We start from the raw sequence: 19,143 nt of genomic DNA, 5'->3' as shown, positions 1-19,143 counted from the left end.
TATCATAATTTTGTTACATAGTTGTAAGATTAATAATAATATTTTATAATAGATATTTTATTGAATACATTCTGATTTTGTGATGACACTTAAATGTTTCAGAAGACAAAAACAAATCAAACCTGAGCAGAAAAATATCAAATGCATTCCTTCTTTTTATTATTGGTCCAATATATCCAAAAAAAATCATTTGAGGTAAAGATAATTGCATCAAAACAACATCAATATACAAGCTTTTTTTATAATTACAAGAAGTTATTAACATCCAAATGTACAATAAGACTGAACGTAAACAGTACACACTGAAGAGGAACAGAAATAAAAGAAAGAAGCTAGATTCACACTTTCATAAGTCGTCTGACTTTTAACCTTTCAAACAGGTTTGATTGATCAGGTTTTTCCTGTGCTGAAAATCAGATTTTCTCTTCATGTGTGAATCTATGCAAGGAAGAAAGGCAGGAGGGAAAGATGGGGACATTTGGCGTAGAAACATTTGATTTGTACTCTCCCCTCTTTACAAGCTTGTACAGTGGTGGCCATTATACACGTCCCTGTGAGGGGATTTAACCTGGATTAGTTTTGCAGATGATCCCTTTCTTAACATTAGAGAACCAAAAGGAAGCAGAAAATGTGTCTCAATCAACTCGTTGCCAGATCATTTATTATCATTTTTGGCAACTGAAAGAGAGAGAACTCAACTGAATATAGTTTTTTGTTAAATTTTTTTTTTCCCAGCAGGCTTTTCCAGAGGGTGGAGCTACGTATAGTGCAACAATAAATCAGCAGGCACACAGTATAAGATAGGGCTTTTACAATGGCTATGAATTAGGATACGTAAATTTGTTGAAGATCTACCGTTGGAAATCCACTAAGCATCTTTAAACCACACATTAAAAATTGTAAAATTTTATTACTTACAGTCTGGTTATGCCAGATTTAAGTAGCAAATCTCTAATCCCTTCTTAAATGTGTTATTTAGATATTAACTGGAACCTCAACGATGAACTCCTGCTTCTTCTATACAAAATAGACTCAGCTGCATCATATAATTCAGCTGTACATTGGGCTATATTGTAAATATATTTCCATTAACACTAAAATAAATTTCAGTCTAGTGTGAATGATTCCAAAACTTGTGCATGCTCAGGTCAGGTCACTTCATCAGCTTGGTACAGTTACTTCATTTACACCAGATAGCAAAAAAGTCCGTGGATGCACCAAGGCCTCTTTTTTGTTTTGTTTTTTTTAAAATCACTGCTGGTAAAGATTCACAGTGCTTGGCTGTAAACAAACAGATACCAAGTATCGATCTGATCCAGTAAAAAAAAAAAAAATGGAGCTAAAAGTGATCAAAGCTGTTTTTTTATTGTCCATTAGTTTATTTTATACTTTTATCATGTTTGCTACATTTATTAAAATATATTAAAAGAAAGGGGCAGCAGTTTCAATTTGTATTGATTAACTGGGTGGTGACTGACAAACACAGTAAACATTAGCTACTGATTGAAATTTTATTTTCACACAAAAAAAGTGGAAATTAAAGGACCAGTGTGTGGGATTTAGTGGCATCTAGTGGTGAGGTTGCAGATTGCAGCCAACTGAATGTGACTCCCCTGCCCTTCCGAGCATGTAGTAGAACCTACGATGGCTGCGAAACTCGCAAAAAACGCAAAAGGCCCTCTCTAGAGTCAGTGTTTGGTTTGCCCATTCTGGGCTACTTATAGAAACATGGTGGTGCAACATGGCGGCCTGTTTAAGGGGATCCACTCCCTCTGTAGATATGAAGGGCTCATTCTGAGGTAACAAAAACACGATTCTTATTTTCAGGTGATTATACACTAATGAAAACGTACTAATGAATATTATATTCCATATCTGACAAGTCTGTTCCTTTAGATGCCACTAAATTCTACACCCTGCACCTTTAAGCCAGATGCTGCTTACTGTCTCATTTCTTTTGGTGTTCCTGCTACTATGAAATGCATGAAATGGTGAACAGATTTTGTAGACTATACTGATAAAAAACCTGTCTGGATTAAAAGGTACCCTCTAGAGTTTTCCTGTAAACAAACATATTTATGTTCACTTTTTCTCCCTGGAACAAATTGTGCGTTGGCTTGAGATACAAACAAATTGGGGACCCATTCACAAAAACAATGTTCCATATCTTTACTAGTGGTCAAACATTCTTTAGGGTACCTTTAACTTTGCTTAACAGCGATACATTTACCCTCCAAGAGTTTAAAGTTCCAGTTCTGTGCTGTTGCTAATTGAATGAGTAAATTTGGCTGTGAGGTTTGGACATATTTGTGACAATAAACATCAACATTTGTTGTAATTTGTAAACACTTGTGTCTGGCTTTTTGTAGTGAATTTAAATATTCTGGCATTACAGATACAGTATTTTAGCCTTTTAGCATCCGTGCATCCATAGTACTGTCCTGCTGTTGCTGCCTTGACACTAGACCACAACACTTCTAACTGGCTGCTTTCAAAATGCCTAGATAAAAATTTCCTTCATGTGTCACCTCCCTGACTTCTGTTAGTCAGAGGAGACAGTAGCTGCTTCATACATTGCTGGTAATCAACCCCAAAGACTTGTAAAGAAATAAAATCATGTTAAAGAAATGTTTTACCGACCAGAAACGATAACATTTGTCCAAAGAAAATAAATGTTTCTCCCTGTTTATTAGGCCACAACGCAAATGAACAAAATCAGTGTCTTTGTTATTATTTCCTGACTCTGCCCCAGTCATCATTTGTCAAGTTTTTGCATGTCAGCATCCAGCAGTACAGCTGAGTATGAAGAAAAAAAAAGGAAATTCAAATGACTCAGTAGGGATCTTTAACCCTCAGCAAACTGCAACTAATTTGCATAAGCTGATTTAAAGTGTGTCCAGTGTCATTTAAACCATTTCTTGGAAATAATTCTGTGATTTAGACATTGGGAAATGCTCATGAAGCAGTAACCCTTGATAGCCACTAGATGTCACTGTTTAACCAAAGTTACTCATCATTAAAAGAAAGATCCACCCTTCAGTGCAGCAGCATATCTACAATAAGTCCAGAAATACATGAAATAGTCGTCCCTTTTTCCTCTATACAGTTTTGCTGTTAATCTGTTATTATTAAAATGACATTTGGTTGCAGAAAATATTCCAGCAATCTGAAACAACTGTAAACTCGTTTATTGTTGTATTGGCTTTTCTTCTAGAACCTCAATTTTGCACCGTTACTAGAAATTCATCAAAGAGGAGACACAGAAGAAAAAAACAAGAAACATTTATTCTATTCCTCTTGGTATAAGTGTCACTACCGGTACAGTACCATGCTCTTCGTTTTGAGAAAAGTCAGATATCATTTAAATAAAGTGGGTGCAGCAAAAATTCAACATTACAGAATATCTGAGAGTGGATTTTTCCTTTAAAGCAAGGCCATATCAGCAACAGTTTGACTGAAATAAAAAGAGGAAACTAGTGTGACGCAAAAATACTGTTGGTCATACACGCTGCAGTGCAAATACAGCTGAGCAGGCAAGGTCGTCAGCCTGCTCCGTCAGAAGCTTCAACAGAAGCAAACTGCAAACAATTTCCACATTACTCAGTCATTTAGTCTCAAACTAAGAGAAATAAATTGTTTTCATAAAACAAAACACAAAAGCTTTCAAACTAGGGTGAATCACACCACTTGGTTTTGAAAAATTTCACTTAAATGTCTCAAATTGCTGCCAAGTTTTTCCCTATTTTAAGAAAACAAAGAGTTTTTCCAAAATGTAGTTTTTGCAAAGTCTGTCTTTGACCCGAGGAGCATTCACAAAACTAGCGTTGTGAAAATCTTCAGTTATCCAGTCCCTCAGGTGTTTACAGAGATTTCCCAGAAGCCTCACTGCTCTTTGGTCCTCTGTGTGCCAGCGTCTATGAGAAATTCCCTGATTCCAACTCAGACAGATGTTCACCTGACAACTGCACTATGCCAAAGAAAAACAACTTTTTTTAAAAAGGTTATTTCAGGTCATATCTTTCAGGAATTTTCTATAAATGTGTGACTAAGGTGAATTACTGAAAGAAAATAACATTTGATTGTAAAATGTTCATCAGAAACACCTGCTTATTTTCATTTGTCTAAAGAGAATTCATTTCAGTGTAGCAATGGATTCTTCACCTTTAATTCCCTCTCAGTGTTTTTCATTATCTGATCATGTGAATCTGCCCAGTGTGCCATTTAGCATCCTCAACTGACTTAAAGCCTGTGCATCAATGTGAGAGGTGAAATCATTACTGCAGGTAAAAATGGCCACGTTAAAGAAAACAAAAGAAAACAACATATATACATCAACAGAGAGGTAGCACAACGTTTAGCTACCATTTTCAAAAGGATGAAAACTATCAGCAGGTTGACCACCGGGTGGCGCTGCTGCACTGTACACCTCCAGAACACAAATGTATAACCAAATCTGCAGGTTATATCTGAGCTCAGCTTCATAGAGTAAAAACAAAAAATGATATCACTTTGCTGATCAAGCTCGGCATTCAACTCAGACACACACACCTGTGTCGTCATTGTTAAACGCAGCTTTTCTTCCTGTCTATTTATCTGTAAGGGTGTGAACCAAAAACACATAAAAGAAATCCTAAAGTTTCCCTTTGAAGAGCTGACAGAGAGTTCTACAGATGTCTGATTTTGACATCTGTCGCTACACTTCCTACATTTTTTCCCGACCCTTCTGGTCGAACACAAGGCCATGTCGTGAAGCTTTGATGCCACAATTTCAAGTTTCTGCAAGTTGATTTTCATAGTGGACTGAGATAAATGGAAGCAAAGAAAACCGTAAAGTCTGAGGGTCGGCAGTAATGGCGAGTATAACAGAGTTAATGGGCTGAAACATGAAAGAATAACCTGTGTGCCCTTTAAATTAAGATACTGAAAAATATTTTTTAACCTGTGTCTTGTGTCTTTGGAGAGTTTTAGTGTTACATTTCAGCGGCTTTTACAGCCTGACAGGAGGATGCTCTGAATACTTTATACTTCATGCCCACGCAAAATATCCTTCCAAAAAAAACCCAAAACTTTTCTGCAGCGTTGAAGAATTAAGCTTCACATTCAGCTCAATGTGAAAATGGAGAGAAAAGACTGAAAACACGCCTCTTAGAGACTGTTAAATAAGTAGCGTTGGCAAACGACTGTTAACTGGAAATATGAAGTAGAAAAAGTCAATAAGAATGACATAAAACAAAGGAAAATGTCTGTACATAGTAGGTCTCTCCTCTTTCCCTGCTGTCCTTGAACGCCCCATTCGTTACCTCCTTTGCAGAGAGACGACTCCCTTCCGTACAATCATCTCACGGGAGCACAGGGGGCAAAGTCCAGCAGTTAAAATCTGCCGCCCGGTTGGTCCTTTTCCTTGGCATGAGAGAGTGTGTGTGTGTGATACAGAGAGATACTGAAGAGATGAGATGTTTCAGTTCGTCTCACTCGTTTTGTCCTCAGTCTGTTTGTCTTGGAGGAGAGTTATGAGCGACTCCCACGCTGCCTGGCACTGCGGAGGGTAAACGGATGAGGAGTCAGTTGACAGCAGTGGGGGAAAAAAATGAGGTGAAAGGGCAAGGACAGGGAGAAGTAATGATCAGAATTATTTCCACATAAGTGTTTGAAAATTTTTGGACCTGTGAGTGTGAACAGGGCCTTTCTGTAAGAGCATTCCTGTTGAATGAATCTACAACAGCCAGGTCATTTCAGCTCAGCTAGTGCTCTGTTGGATCTGATCCCTAAAGATCAGCTTGCAACAGATACTAGATTATTTAACAGTATTGATTTACTATTTGTTTACTATGGAGCTGTACTTTGAAATAAAGTAAACTGATTGACAGCGACCGGGGCTTTGTATCAAATGTCAATACTTTTTGAGTACCAACTGAACTGTGTGCACAGCATGTGAATACACCCTATAAAAAACATCTGATCAATAATGATGAGACAATTAAACCTTCCAAAGAGATCAAACTCCATGCTCGGCACTCGTGGTGCTTTACAGCGGCCTGCGTACCTTTTCATAGTGGTTGATGTTTTTGTCGGCCATGCCGGTGAGAAGCTGCTTGAAGTCTTGTCTCTTGTTGCTCTGCCAGCGCTCCCAGTCCGCCTTCAGGTCAGCGTTGAAACACTCCACTTTGTCCTGGCATTTCTCTACCTCCACTGGCATCTAGGAGGGAGACAGAGACAACTACAGCTACATGGGGCCTTGAGAGACAGAGACAACTACAGCTACATGGGGTCTTGAGAGACAGAGACAGAGACAGAGACAACTACAGCTAAATGGGGCCTTGAGGGGGCTTCATACTACAGCTTACAGGACTATAAGCACAGGGGTCTGGGTGGTGCAGGAGTGTTGGATTGGGAGGGTTATATGAGAGAATACTGACATTTGACAATGATTTTCACCCGACATGAAAGAATGTGGTAGATTATTCATCGTCTGTTTAAAATGCTTGTACTGAAATGCTTAAATGTCACATTGTGTGTGTTCAACAGAGAGATTTCAGGGATAGAAAGTTTTGGAAAACTACCGACACTCCCGGAAATGATAAAAAGTGAACGCAGCAGTTTTAAGGCTTCCAGATTCAGTTGAAAGGAGGGCGGAGACTTACAGGCGTTCTGTCCTCCTGTCTGCGTAATATGGCTGCTTCCAGTCGCCCCTCGTACTCCGCCTGGCTCTGGTCTCGCTTCCTCAAAACGTTCTGCAATCAACCAGAGAACATTTATCATCTTTACTTTTACATTGTTACTGTGACGTCTACTGACACTGTCATATATCTGGGAAAGACAACATGTGAAAAATATGAAATGGAGAGAGAAATGCTGAATCAGGAGCTCGGTGAGGACAGGATGTGACTCAAGCAGAATGTCAGATGCCACTTCCTCTATTCAGGGTTAAAGGTGACTCGGCTAAAAGAGGGTAAGTCGAAAAGGATCGACGGTGAAATTGAAATTTGTGTTTTTTTGTCTATTCATTTCCCTTCTAGATATCTTTCCCATTTGTTTCCTGTCATAACTAAATGAATGATGTACAAACAAATGATGATTCTGTTGTTGTTAGCCTTCTTGAAGGGGAGATACAGGATCATGGGTCATTGGTAGATTACTTTTTAGCTTGGTGTGTGGAGTGTTTCCTCAATCTAAATGTGTCAAAAACAAAAGACATGATCATTGATTTCAAATAGTCAACACTCAGCCCCCTGCCAACTGTTATAAAAAGGTGCTGACACTGACCTAGTGGATAGCTACAAATATTTGGACCTCTAAAAAGGTACAGCAAAGATTGTTTTTCCTGAGAAAAATGAACTCTTTTGAAGCTATAGTGCAGAACTTTTACATATAAATGAACGTCTGTTACATTTAAGCTCTGCCAAATGAGTTCACACAATGCTGATTAAGCCTATCACCGCCAGGTAAATCTCTCTGTATTTCACAGTATACAGAGTTTTTTAAATCTGGTGTCTGTGGCGACATTCCTGCACTGGTGCACCAGTAGTGATGCGTTTTACATCAACCAAAAATGATTGGGTTAGCCAGAGCTGAAGGGCGTCCATAAAGCATGTGCACCAGAGACTTCTGCCAGCCGATTCGGCTAACTTCCAGTTTAGCCCTTTGCTAAACTGAGGGATAAAATAATTTAATCATGCGGCAGGGGTTTGTGACGCTCAAAACCATTTATCCATCGTTTTACAGCTGCGACAGTAGCGATGGGAACCAGCTAACACAAGTATTCACAAAACTTGAGTTACATCCAGGTAACTATTATTTACTCTCACTGCCAGCAGGGGGAGACAGAAGTTCCACACTGCAGCTTTAATGTTTCTTCTGAGATGATGACACTCTTTTACAGAAGTCTTGTTCAATCTGTTTTAACCTTTTGTATTACTGCTTGGTTTGGAGATCTAAATCTGTCCGATAAGAATAGACTTGAAAGTCTTGTTGAAATGGACAGTAGGATTTCAGGGAGAAGTCAGGTCAAGCTTTAGTCATTTATAGCAGGCAGGTCCTTAGGAGGGCTGATGCTATATTGGACTGCCAGGACCATCCAGTCCAGAGGGAGTTTAAGCTGTTGCCCTCAGGACGTCGTTTCAGGGCACCCAATTGGAGGACTAAAAGATTCCATGTCTCCTTCATCTCAAGTGCTACTGATATGCTAAATGGCAAATAGCACTCTGGCTGTATTCCTTGCACATTTATACTTGGTATGAATTTCCATTTCCCTGCTCTAGTTCTGTGATTTAGTGTGCTGATATGTTGTTGATGTTGTCTTTTTATATTCAGTCTTTATGTGAACCCTGTCTGCAAAACACATTTCCCCTAGTGAGACAATAAAGATGAACCCTGAACCTTATGTAAACACACACGTGTGTGTACATTTTACATATTTATGTTTGTACCTTCATACTTAGCAGGTGAGCTAATATTTCTTCGCCCTAATTTCAACTTAAAATTCATGAGGAGATGTAATGTCATGTTAAAGCGTGGTCTAGGAAAGTAAACCTTCAACCTCAAACTATATGTGACAGAGCAAATCAATTCTAACTATGAACATTTGTCACATGTCATACCCTTTTCTCTCTCTCCTTGTTTCCTGTCTACCTCAACACTATCAACTATCCAACAAAGGCTAAAGTCATATATTTTTATCTACCTTTAATCAACTGTCACTTTTTTTCCATATTGAAACAAATATATATATCTGCCCTCGTCCCTCTCACCTTCATGGACTCTATGTAGAGGATGTACTCTCTGAGTACGGGCAGGAAATCCTGGCTCATGTTCTCACTCTGGTCAACCAGTGCTCTGCAGCACGTCGACACGCTGTCGGCCACGCCCTCAAGGGGGCGCTGCAGCTCCTCCTCCGACCCCGCCCAGCTGGAATACACGGTACCGTACTCGCGCAGCTCTGTTAGGTACTCTGGTGGGAGTGAGAGAGAGAAAAAAAAGTGTTTCCTTCATAGTCGGGCTCTCACTTGAGTCTAGATTTTAAGCTTTAGTTATAAATACTCTAGACTGGGGAACAACAGCAGAACTTATACGGAGGGATCGATATCGATATCGTCTATATTTGTCGATTAGACTTGACAGAGAATGATGGCTGAATGCCAGTCTGCTGAGTCAAGCATGCATGGCATTTGCTTTTTTACACACACTCTGTCAGCTCATAAGCCTTCATTATCTACAGTCCCCCAAGAATTTCTGTCTTATCTTCACAAATATGGAAACAAGGTTCTTTCGTTTATACTGCAGGGTTTTAGGCCACATACTGCAACACATCTAAAACCTGAACAGATGGTGACAGTGAGTGTTTTTTTTACATGGCAGACGACGGTATAACGGAGTCCCCTGTCATGCATGAATTAGGTCTGCAGTTATCAACCAGGCACCCTCAAGGCCCAAAGGTCTACGGGTTTTTCACCAACCAAACACTGCAGCAGCAGATTTCACAGCAAAAACAAGAAAAGTACACATTGCAGATAGACTCATACAAGCTAGTGTTGGCAAGTGTGAGGTTAAAACTGAAGCATTTCAGCTAACAACAAGCACAATGTGGCAAGCGCAAGGAACCAACTGCCAAAAGTAGGTCTACTAAGAGAGGAAGCAGAGTAAAAGGAGGAATATCATGGTCATGTTGCAAGCAGCACACACTGCTGTTTCTAAATGTTTGCTTCCTGGTGCCTAAAATATGTGTCTGAAAAGAAAGTAGCTGTGAAGAAGTGGCTTCAGCTATGAAGCCAGTGGAAGTGCTTGCTTATCAGTAAATATTTGCCAAACCAGGACCCCTTCAAATGACAATAGAGTAGATAAATATACGATAGACGAAATAAAAGCAACTGTTAAATGAAAATGCAAAATGAAAAAGAAATGCCTCTTTAAAACCTTTTTTTGTTTGATTGCCAAAATAACACAACAAAGAAGGAACTTATAACCAGTTTCAAAACCTGCAAGGTCTTCTATATGTGAAAGCAGTATTACAAATCTAACGATGATTAAGGTCTAAATATGAGTGTCATCACCATCGAGAGTTCAGATCATCAGTCTCCTCCATCATTCTGTTACCTGACTGCTCTTTAAGGATCCTCTGAGCGATGCGGTCGATGGTTCCCAGTTTCTGGGAGAAGGTGTCCAGGTACTCTCCCATGGCGCAGAACTCGGCCGGCCGCGCTCGCAGCTTGTAGCCTCCGGCCACGTGCTTCACCGACTCGCCCACCTTGGTCAGCAGGGCCAGACCCTGACGCTTGTTCAGGTCCTGCAGACACACAGTGACGCCAGGCCACATGACGTCAAGAATCCCACCACAGAAGAGCTTATCTTACTTATTTTAATGTTTAGCAATCAATTCAAATCCATAGCTATCAATAATCTATTCTTCTCTTCTGGCCGACACACTGAAAATGCCGACAACATGTTGAGAAAACCCAACGCTTCGCTTCTCTTCTGTTTTATTGTCTTTAGTGGTTTATCACCCAGATTTTATACAGCTCTTGTGTGTTTATTGTCTTTCTTTTTCTGAACTTAATTATTTTATTGCAGAAGCAACCTAATTTCCCCACAGGGATCAATAAAATCTTGTCTTGTGTCTCAGCTACTTACACACAATATGTGACCGATTGCAGACATGTAAAAAAAAAAAAAACACACACACACACACACGCATGCACACAAGCAAGGCAGCTGAAGCTCTATGTTTTATGGTTGTGTTTTACTAGAGGATGACTGCTAAGATTCATCTCTTTTGATTTGCATAGCATCACGCAATATGACATGGAGCTGCATAAAATAAATTGTAGCATGTGACAGGAAAAGTACTGACTGTCCACCCGGTGTTCCTGAGTGACCCCAGTTTATAACCTTCAGAGAGAGAAAGCCTGAATTTGGTGAGAAAATAAAGACGTTTGGGACATGCATCAGTATCTGTGCTTTTCCTTTTTGTGCATTTTATTTCTTGTGCTATAGTCATGCGTCAATGGGACTACTTTCCTCTATGGCTCACTGTAGCTGACTTATTGACTTTTTATAGTGAGGTCTGGCTGACACCAACTAAACAAATTTGAAAACGACCAACTAGGCAGCCTGGGGCAGCAGATGCTGGTGGCGACACAGCCAACAGTACAAGAAAAATCTGACAAATACAAACTGCTGCATCAACAAGAAATAAAACAGTTGTTGTTGTCAAGGTGTGGTTATGGACATTAAGTCTGAAGAAAGGCCTGCCATTAATATAATCAAATGGGAAGAAAGTTGAAAGAAATCTTAGTGCTGCTAATTCAGAACGAGTTAAATTACCCGTAAAAAGACAAAAATGTTGCTAAAAGATGTCCTGTGAAAAGATGAACATCCCACCTGTGTTTGGTCTTACCTTGGCAGACAAGAAAGCGTTTAGATGCGGGTTGAAGGAGAGGACGGGGTGGTCAGCGACTCGCTTCAGGAACTTGTCCAGAGCTTTCATCCGTGTTTCCACAAACTCCTCCGAAAAACGATCCACCACGCCCTTCATCACAAACTTCTCTGGCAACGGCTGGACACAAAGAGAGATGGAGGAGGAGGAGGAGGAAGAAAGAGGAGACAGGAGAATATAAATGAGGCGTTTCTCATTAGAAAAGCAGGACTGGACGCGGTGTCGAGGCTCATGTGACCTACGGGGATGAGGTGGGTCGGCTGGCTGTCCTCCAACTTGATCCTCAGCCAGTCAAAGTCCTGGTAGCGCCGCCTCACGCAGTACTCCGGCAGGTCAAACTCTATCCGCGTCGTCTGGAGGAAAATACACAAAACCTGAAGCCTCCAGTACACACACAGACCATTTTACACTTTTTAAACATTTAAACTAAAGAAAAACTCTTCTTTGTGAAAGCTGACAAGCATCCATTTCCATACAAGTATATTTGAATAATTAATATTCTGAGACCTCTAATAGAAACATAAGTAGTATGTTGAGGTCATGATTCAAGGCTACATTGAAACCTAATTATGTAATTACACCACAGTGAAATGAAAATTCCAGTTAACCAATATAGCTGGCACTCTTCTACATCAGCCACAACTCAAAACACGTAAATTAATATATTTAATCTATTATCAATTATGTTTCCTGTCTCCAGATTCAGCTCTTAATTATGGACTACTGCACCATAATTTTGTACATACACCTGATATTGAAAGATACAATTTATCTCCAGGAGTTTGAGTCGTTTAATGATTAGTGCGAATGAATCATAAATCAGCTATTTATGGTTATTTATTAGTATAGTTGTTTATGATCTCTCTTCATCATGTACATATGAGTGAGAGTAGAATTCATGCATGTACACATCTGACTGGAGGGTGGCTCTGTTCATCTCAGTCCATACAGTATTACTGTACATGCTTACTGACCTTGAAATATAGCTGACAGTGCACTTGCACACATGCACTGACACACCACTGTTAAAAGACCTCACACACACACACACAAACACACACACACTCTCTCAATTAACACTTTGTGTTCATATTCAGCTGTGATATTTGTCTAAGGCCTCTGAGCCAAAGCACCGTAGTTCACATAGCAACTGTCGTCATGACGCCACCCGGCGGCTTCAGGTAGTGTCTCCCTCTGAATCTGTTTCTTTCATTACACAGTGGAAGAGGCCTCTGAAGCTATGACTCTGTGCTGATGAGAGTCAAAACAGATTCTTTCAGGTGGAGTGGTGGCTCTTCCTGCTGTTTACCAGGAACAGAGGGTCACCTGGTAAATATTAGTTGTTGTTTCTGAATATCTTTTTTTTTTCTTTTTTTTTTTTACAGGAAGGTGAAGGGAAAAGCGTTTTCCCAAATGTAATTCGATCTGTTCTCTCATTTGTATGTAATGGTGCCATACTACGTTACCAGTATTCTCTTGTTCTTATCCCAACAATAATACATACAGTACAGTTTCTTTCAAATTATGTTGCTGTTTCATCACAAGTTCCTGCTATCATTAAAAAAGAAAAAATGCAATTGTACCACGTATTGCCTCCAGGTGGTGCGAGTGAACATCTATTACTTTCTTTGTCTGAAGGTGGCGACACTGGTGCGTCTACGCCATGGATGCAAAGTTACAAAATGTGAGCGAATGAGTACCATACCATAAGGTGCTTCACATCTACTAATGTAGACATTTAGGATAGCCATTTTTTATATCAGATGTCTTACATTTTATAGAACCATACTGCTACTGTGGCATGTTTTAGCCTATTAAACACTAAATGCATGTAATAACATTGCAGGACGCCATTTTCCAAGACAGGAGGGCTCAACCTTCCTTGATTTAAGAGTAAGCTACTAAAATTTAGTAGCTTTAGCAAGCAAACATGGATGTTGTGGAAAGTATCATATAGCACCTGAAGAAGTTTCTCACGTTGAAAACATTACTGCACATCTGTCAGCTTTAACTGTCACTGTTGGCATATCAAATTTTCCTTGTACACACTAATAAAGGGTTCACAATTTTTCTGGTCTGTCTTATAACAATAGTCAGGTGTCCATATGAACACTGAAACAGGTATTTCTTGCTGTAATCATTCCTCCTGTTCATACTGACCATTAAGAGATCTCTTCATAATGCACTTTCAATGTAAGTGATGGGGGACAAAATCCACAGTACTTGTTTTAAGAAAAAATGCATTCAAAAGTTTATCTGAGGACAATATGAGGCTTCAGCTGTCTGAATTAGTCATACTGAATTGATTTATTCCACAGTTACAGTCTTTTTAGTCAAAAATTCCCTCTTTGTGTCTCAATGGACAGTGTTTTCCTGTTCAGCTGCAGTGGAACGACTGTAACAAAAAGAGGGACTAAAAAGGCAGTAACTTTGAAAGATATTGCCTTGATTTGAATAATTTGGAAGGCTGAAGCCTCATAGTGGCTTCAAATAAACTTAAAATAATTTTTTGCGCAGAGGGAGGGCTGTGGATTTTGTCCTCCATCACTTCCATTGTAAGTGCGTTATGAAGGGATCTTCTAATGGTCAGTATGATCTAGAGGAAGGAAGACACACTTAAAAAATTGTAACCTATCCTTTAAGGAGACTTTGTAAAATACAAATAATAAAAAGGACCATGTATGATAACGTATGATGGATTTCCAACTTCCATAGCAACCCATTTAGACAGTGTTACCATGACACCAGCCAATAGCAGACCTTGGTGGAGACTCTGTAGGTGATATAGGTCTCCATAGTGGAGACGTGCTTCTTTGGGTCGTCGACTGTGACAAAAAGGTCGTGGGTCTCCATGGAGGCGTAGGGGTCCCGGGCGTCTGCTTCCAGGTCGTCGTCCAGCTGCAGCCTGTTGAACAGCGAGGACGCGGAGGCGGGACTCGACGTCTCGACCGGCGTGCCGTTGGTCAGCCCCGCTTCCTGCGTGGACAAACATATATGACACCATGGTGACACCAAATTCAGATGAGGGAAAAAAATACAAACAAAGAGCTGATAGATTTTGATGCTGATGGTGATGCAGTTGTTTCTCTCTGTCAATGGGGCTCTTGTTGAGGCTGCTGCTTGCATGCACACCCCGCATCATCTGACACAACATCTCTATTCTTGTCTGTCTAATTGAATGATGGACGAGAGGAGAGAAATGGGGCATTTGCGGGATGAGGATACATTTCTACAGTTTTCATATGAAAGATACCAACTCTTGGAAAACAGCAGCTAGTTACACCAGAAGTAGGTTTACTTAAGAACACATTTGTGTTTCATTTTACTACAACTGTTGGTGGATGTTTGTTTTTGCCATCATCAGACGATAAAGATTTATTTTCTTAAGAAAGATTTTCAGTTTACTGTCATTTTTTACCAAAAAAAGCATTAAATGATCACATCTGAGAAGCTGAAACCAACAAATGTTTTGGCATTTTTGCTGAAATAACAACTAAACCGATTAATTGATTAGCAAAATAGCCGCAGATTAATTTTCTGTCAATTGATTTATTGACTAATCATTGCAGCTCTACAGTGCATTTAACTTCAGTACCTGGATCAACAAAAACAAATCTGATCAGTATTAATATCGAACTGATGCAAAACTATTTATAGACTATTCTAGGATGATCCTCTTCCACAGATATGCTGTTGTAAAGTACGTGCTGTCAGACTCGTTCTAGCACTTTCCATTTTTCTGTTTTCTATAGCAACAAGTAGACAGCAAACAACAAATATTGCCTGCAGGCTCCATCCAAACACAGCAAGAGTGCTCAAAAAAGCTATAAAAAAAAAGGCAAATAACTGGACAGAAGTGGAAGCTGTGGATTGTGTCTCCTTGAATGAAGAACCACCTGTGGATTTGGACATGTTATTATTAGAGAAAGGAGAATTATTTCCTACTTCTATGTCCCATTTCATCTCATTTAGCTTCAAAAGGATATAAAAACACATTTCTAAAACGGATCAAAGACATTTCACACATTTAAATGGATCAAACACACTTTTCTAAAAAGGTGTAAAAAACATAATGAGCGGAGAAACGTGCATGCTAAATTTTAATCTCGCACATTCAGAAGAAACTCTGCAGGTCTCAGTAGACAAACAGCAGGGACAGCGAGCGACAGAATGTTAAATACAAACACTGACCAAAGTGTAAACACTGCAACGGGAACGAAGGTAAAGCAGCGAGGCAGCACGGCCTCATCCTCAAAACTGGTTCTAAAAACTACCGACCAAACCTCCAACTACAATCTGATCCTGTTACATTTGATTTTTATCTGAACTCTTCAGGACATATCTTACCTCACATGAGGAAGGAACTACTTTCTTTCTGACACAGGTTAAGGTCCGTGTCATACTAATGTTCAACCACAATCACTTTTCTGCTGAACACACTTTTTTTTTTTTCTGAAATTGTCTGGAGTGGGCATGTGTGCAACTTCTCAATTCAATTAGTGTCAAGAGAAGTGCTACCCTCTGTGCCCCCTCTCTCACTCCATCACACTGCGACTCCACACACACACACACACACACATTTACTTCACAACACTCTCACCATCTTTGTGCGATACACACAGAGACACACAGGCAGGCTGCTGACATTGAAAGTGTTCTTTTTACACCGTGGTGCTAACCTGCACTGGTAATCACAGTTCAGATAATTGCATTGCGTTGCATCATTACATCACTGTGAATGAACAACCAGGCCACCGCAACACAGTCACGCGCAGACAGTCAGCGAGAAAAGAATCTGAAAATGTTATACTGGGAGAACTTGATCTGTTTTTTAATACACAGCAGAGCTGGAAGATGCCTGAATGTAATATTAATATTGTGGAATTGGATGTGTGGAATTCTGTTTTTTTGTAATACTTATATGTTGCATTTATTTCTAATTTTCTAAACATATATAAGACAGTTTTAGCTGAGAGAGATGAAGGGTGAAAAACTTGTACCCAGTTGATAATCATATACACATGACTGTTTTTCACAGCAGGCATTTTTGACTTGTCATGGAAGGAAAAGCACAGGTGTTACTAATGACATTAACGATATGACATGTGACGATGAGCTAGCATGCACAATACCAGCACCCTGAATCTGAAGCAGCTGAATTAGGGCTGTGACTAACTAATTATTTTCATTATTGATTGAAGAGTTATTTAGTCTATAGAATGTCAGAAAAAGGTGAAAAAATGGCGATCAATGTTTCTCGAAGCCCAAGCTGACGTCCTCAAATGTCTTTTTTCCCCCGACCAACAGTCCACAACCCAAAGATATTCAGTTTAATATCACAGAAGACTAAATAAACCAGAAAATATTCACATTTAAGAAGCTGGAACCAGAGAATTTGACTCAAAATTATCAAAATAGTTAACGATTAATTTAACTGCTGGCAGCCAATTGCTTAATGGACTGTTGCAGCTCTACGCTCAATGGAATTCAGCTATCATCAATCTTATTAGTTACATCTGTGCTTTTTCCTACTGTGACATATCAAAATGCTCGAAAATAGCCAAACTTCTACTCTACTATTATTGATGAAAAATGAGTCCAAACACACACAAAAAGGAAAAACAGCTAAAGTACAAAAAGTGAAGTCAGTTCATTATACTTCCTTATTCCTGAGAAGGACCATATAAAAATTATTGTGTATGTAAATATTTAAAATATGCAAAAACAGCAGAGTACACCTGGGGAGCATGTACATTCCCAAAGGTGGCACAATACTCTAAATGTATCACTTTAATGATGAGAAGTGTTTAGAAATGCTAAATCTGCAACTGAATCTGGATTTGCATAAAAATACAGTTTATACAGCAGTTTTTTTTCATTATAGTAGCCTGAGAGGCACAGTAGGTCAACAATTATCTACACATGGATCCGGATCCATGACTGAAACTAATCTAAGATGTTCCCTGACCCATGATCTAGCTTTCCACCAGATTTTAATGAAATGTGTTGACAAGTTGTTTAAATATGCTGCTATCAGACTGGGACCAGAACCATTAACTTCTCGGTGGAGGAGGTAGTAAACGAGGAAACTACCACAGAGTTCTCATTTTTAATTTTGCCTCTGATTGGCTCTGTGTTTTCATGCATTTAAAAAAAAAAAAAAACACTAAAAAAAAGGAAAGTACCATCACCTTAAAAAGTAACTTTGTTGGACAGACATATCATAGTGTCTCCTATTGGCAAAAATTAACTGCAACAACAAGTGGTTAACAATGTTTGATTCCTACAGTGAAGAGAAGGAGCAGTAAAAGCTTTGTGGTTTGTTTGCATGACCCATGTTGGTTTACACCGCACATCTGGGCTGATAATGATGTCAGGTCCTGTTTTTTTTGGAATGTGGAATGAGAGAAATCTGTTTTTCTGATAAAACCCATAGCTATTGCAATACATGTACACACATAAAGCTATTTATATGCTGTGACCACATTACAAACACTGAGTGCTTTTTGCTTAGCTTTAGTGAGATCCTTTCCCCTTCTTTGGACTGAAATAAGACTTAACTGAGGGAGTGTTTTTGGTTGGGGGGGGGGTATCTTTCTTCCAACAGTAAATTGACTTGCAAATCCCAAACGGTTAAAGATCCCCTCCAGACATGTTTTAAAATGTATATAAAATAATCTACTTTGAATAATAATTTGTGCTGATATAGTTTTTCAACAAAAAAAACTTTGATTATCTTGTTAATATCCCTGAAATTACATCTACTCCTTATTCAGGAGTTTAACTGCTGGACACAAGATGTCTTTTAATTCACTGTAACCTCCATTTTCAGTGTTTGTGCACCGGAGGCTTCAAGTTTCCACATCACACTTGTGTCAGTTGAATACTGGACCAGAATTGGCATCCAAATTATTTGTGATGTCATGAATCCTGCTTGTAGGCCCGCCCCTTAAAATCTGATTTTCAATGAGCACAGAGAAACTTTCCACTTCTCAGCAGATAAATATGAAAACAGTCTTCTGGTGTCAAACTCTGCACATACATCATTCTGCACAGTGAAGCTCAAACATTCAACTGTATGAACAAGAAGGTAAACATATTTTTGAGTGGAGGGGGACTTTAAGCTTCACCTCTGACCTCATGTCCTGGGCAGCAAATCACGAACACAAATCATGCACATAACATTAATGCTTTTCTCAGTTAAACTTCCATCAGTGTCCGACACTTATTTGATGAATAATTAAGCCTATGAACACTGGTACCAGCCTGAAACAGGTTACTTAATAGATATTAGTTTGGTTAACCGTCCTCTCTCTGTCCCCCTCTGATTGTTTTCAAACCGCCGAACCGGTGTCGGTGAAGCCCGGGCAGACCCTACCTTGTCCACTCCGACGGTGACGGTGACATCTGGCCCCGGGGAGAGCGGCTCGTCGGCGGCGGACAGCGGGTGGAGGATCTCCGCGATGGGCTTCTGCCCCGAGCTGGCCAGGCCTCTCGGAGCGCCGACACTCATGCTGCGGGAGGCGGGGAGACGTTGCCAGGTGTCGGGGGAGGTAACGGCTGTCCGGTTCTCCGCGGCAGATAGAGTGAAAACAGACGACAGGCTTCTTTTTTCTCCGCTCAGGTTCTGCTCAGTTGAGATGTTACACCCGCTGGTTGGTCACAACTGTCAGCTGACTCCTACTGCGCAGCTGCGGAGGTTGAAATCACACGAA

The 19,143-nt window shown here is 39.8% G+C and overlaps 1 protein-coding gene across 1 annotated transcript; it reads right to left on the bottom strand.

Moving 5' to 3' along the window:
* Positions 1–137: 137 nt before the first annotated feature.
* Positions 138–19,085, bottom strand: snx30 (sorting nexin family member 30). Its single transcript, XM_067575158.1, has 9 exons — positions 18,807–19,085; positions 14,189–14,404; positions 11,671–11,781; positions 11,390–11,548; positions 10,090–10,279; positions 8,748–8,947; positions 6,642–6,731; positions 6,044–6,196; positions 138–5,536 (listed from the first exon to the last, which is right to left on the bottom strand). Exons 1-9 carry the CDS (start codon positions 18,939–18,941, stop codon positions 5,459–5,461), a joined length of 1,332 nt encoding a protein of 443 aa, XP_067431259.1. The 5' UTR covers positions 18,942–19,085; the 3' UTR covers positions 138–5,458.
* Positions 19,086–19,143: the final 58 nt, after the last annotated feature.

This window comes from Thunnus thynnus, chromosome 19, assembly GCF_963924715.1.
Source record: "Thunnus thynnus chromosome 19, fThuThy2.1, whole genome shotgun sequence".
NCBI classification, from domain to species: Eukaryota; Metazoa; Chordata; class Actinopteri; order Scombriformes; family Scombridae; genus Thunnus; species Thunnus thynnus.
Note: the sequence above shows the minus strand (reverse complement) of the source record. Positions and strands in the feature narration are given on the sequence as shown.

What these genes read in the sequence shown, in the direction of transcription:
- snx30 (XM_067575158.1), bottom strand. Translation starts at nt 18,941, where the DNA reads ATGAGTGTCGGCGCTCCGAGAGGCCTGGCCAGCTCGGGGCAGAAGCCC. An exon ending in CCTACAGAGTCTCCACCAAG is followed by an intron (nt 11,782 to 14,188) that starts GTCTGCTATTGG and finishes ATTTTCCTCCAG; the next exon opens with ACGACGCGGATAGAGTTTGA. An exon ending in AGCCGACCCACCTCATCCCC is followed by an intron (nt 11,549 to 11,670) that starts GTAGGTCACATG and finishes CTTTGTGTCCAG; the next exon opens with CCGTTGCCAGAGAAGTTTGT.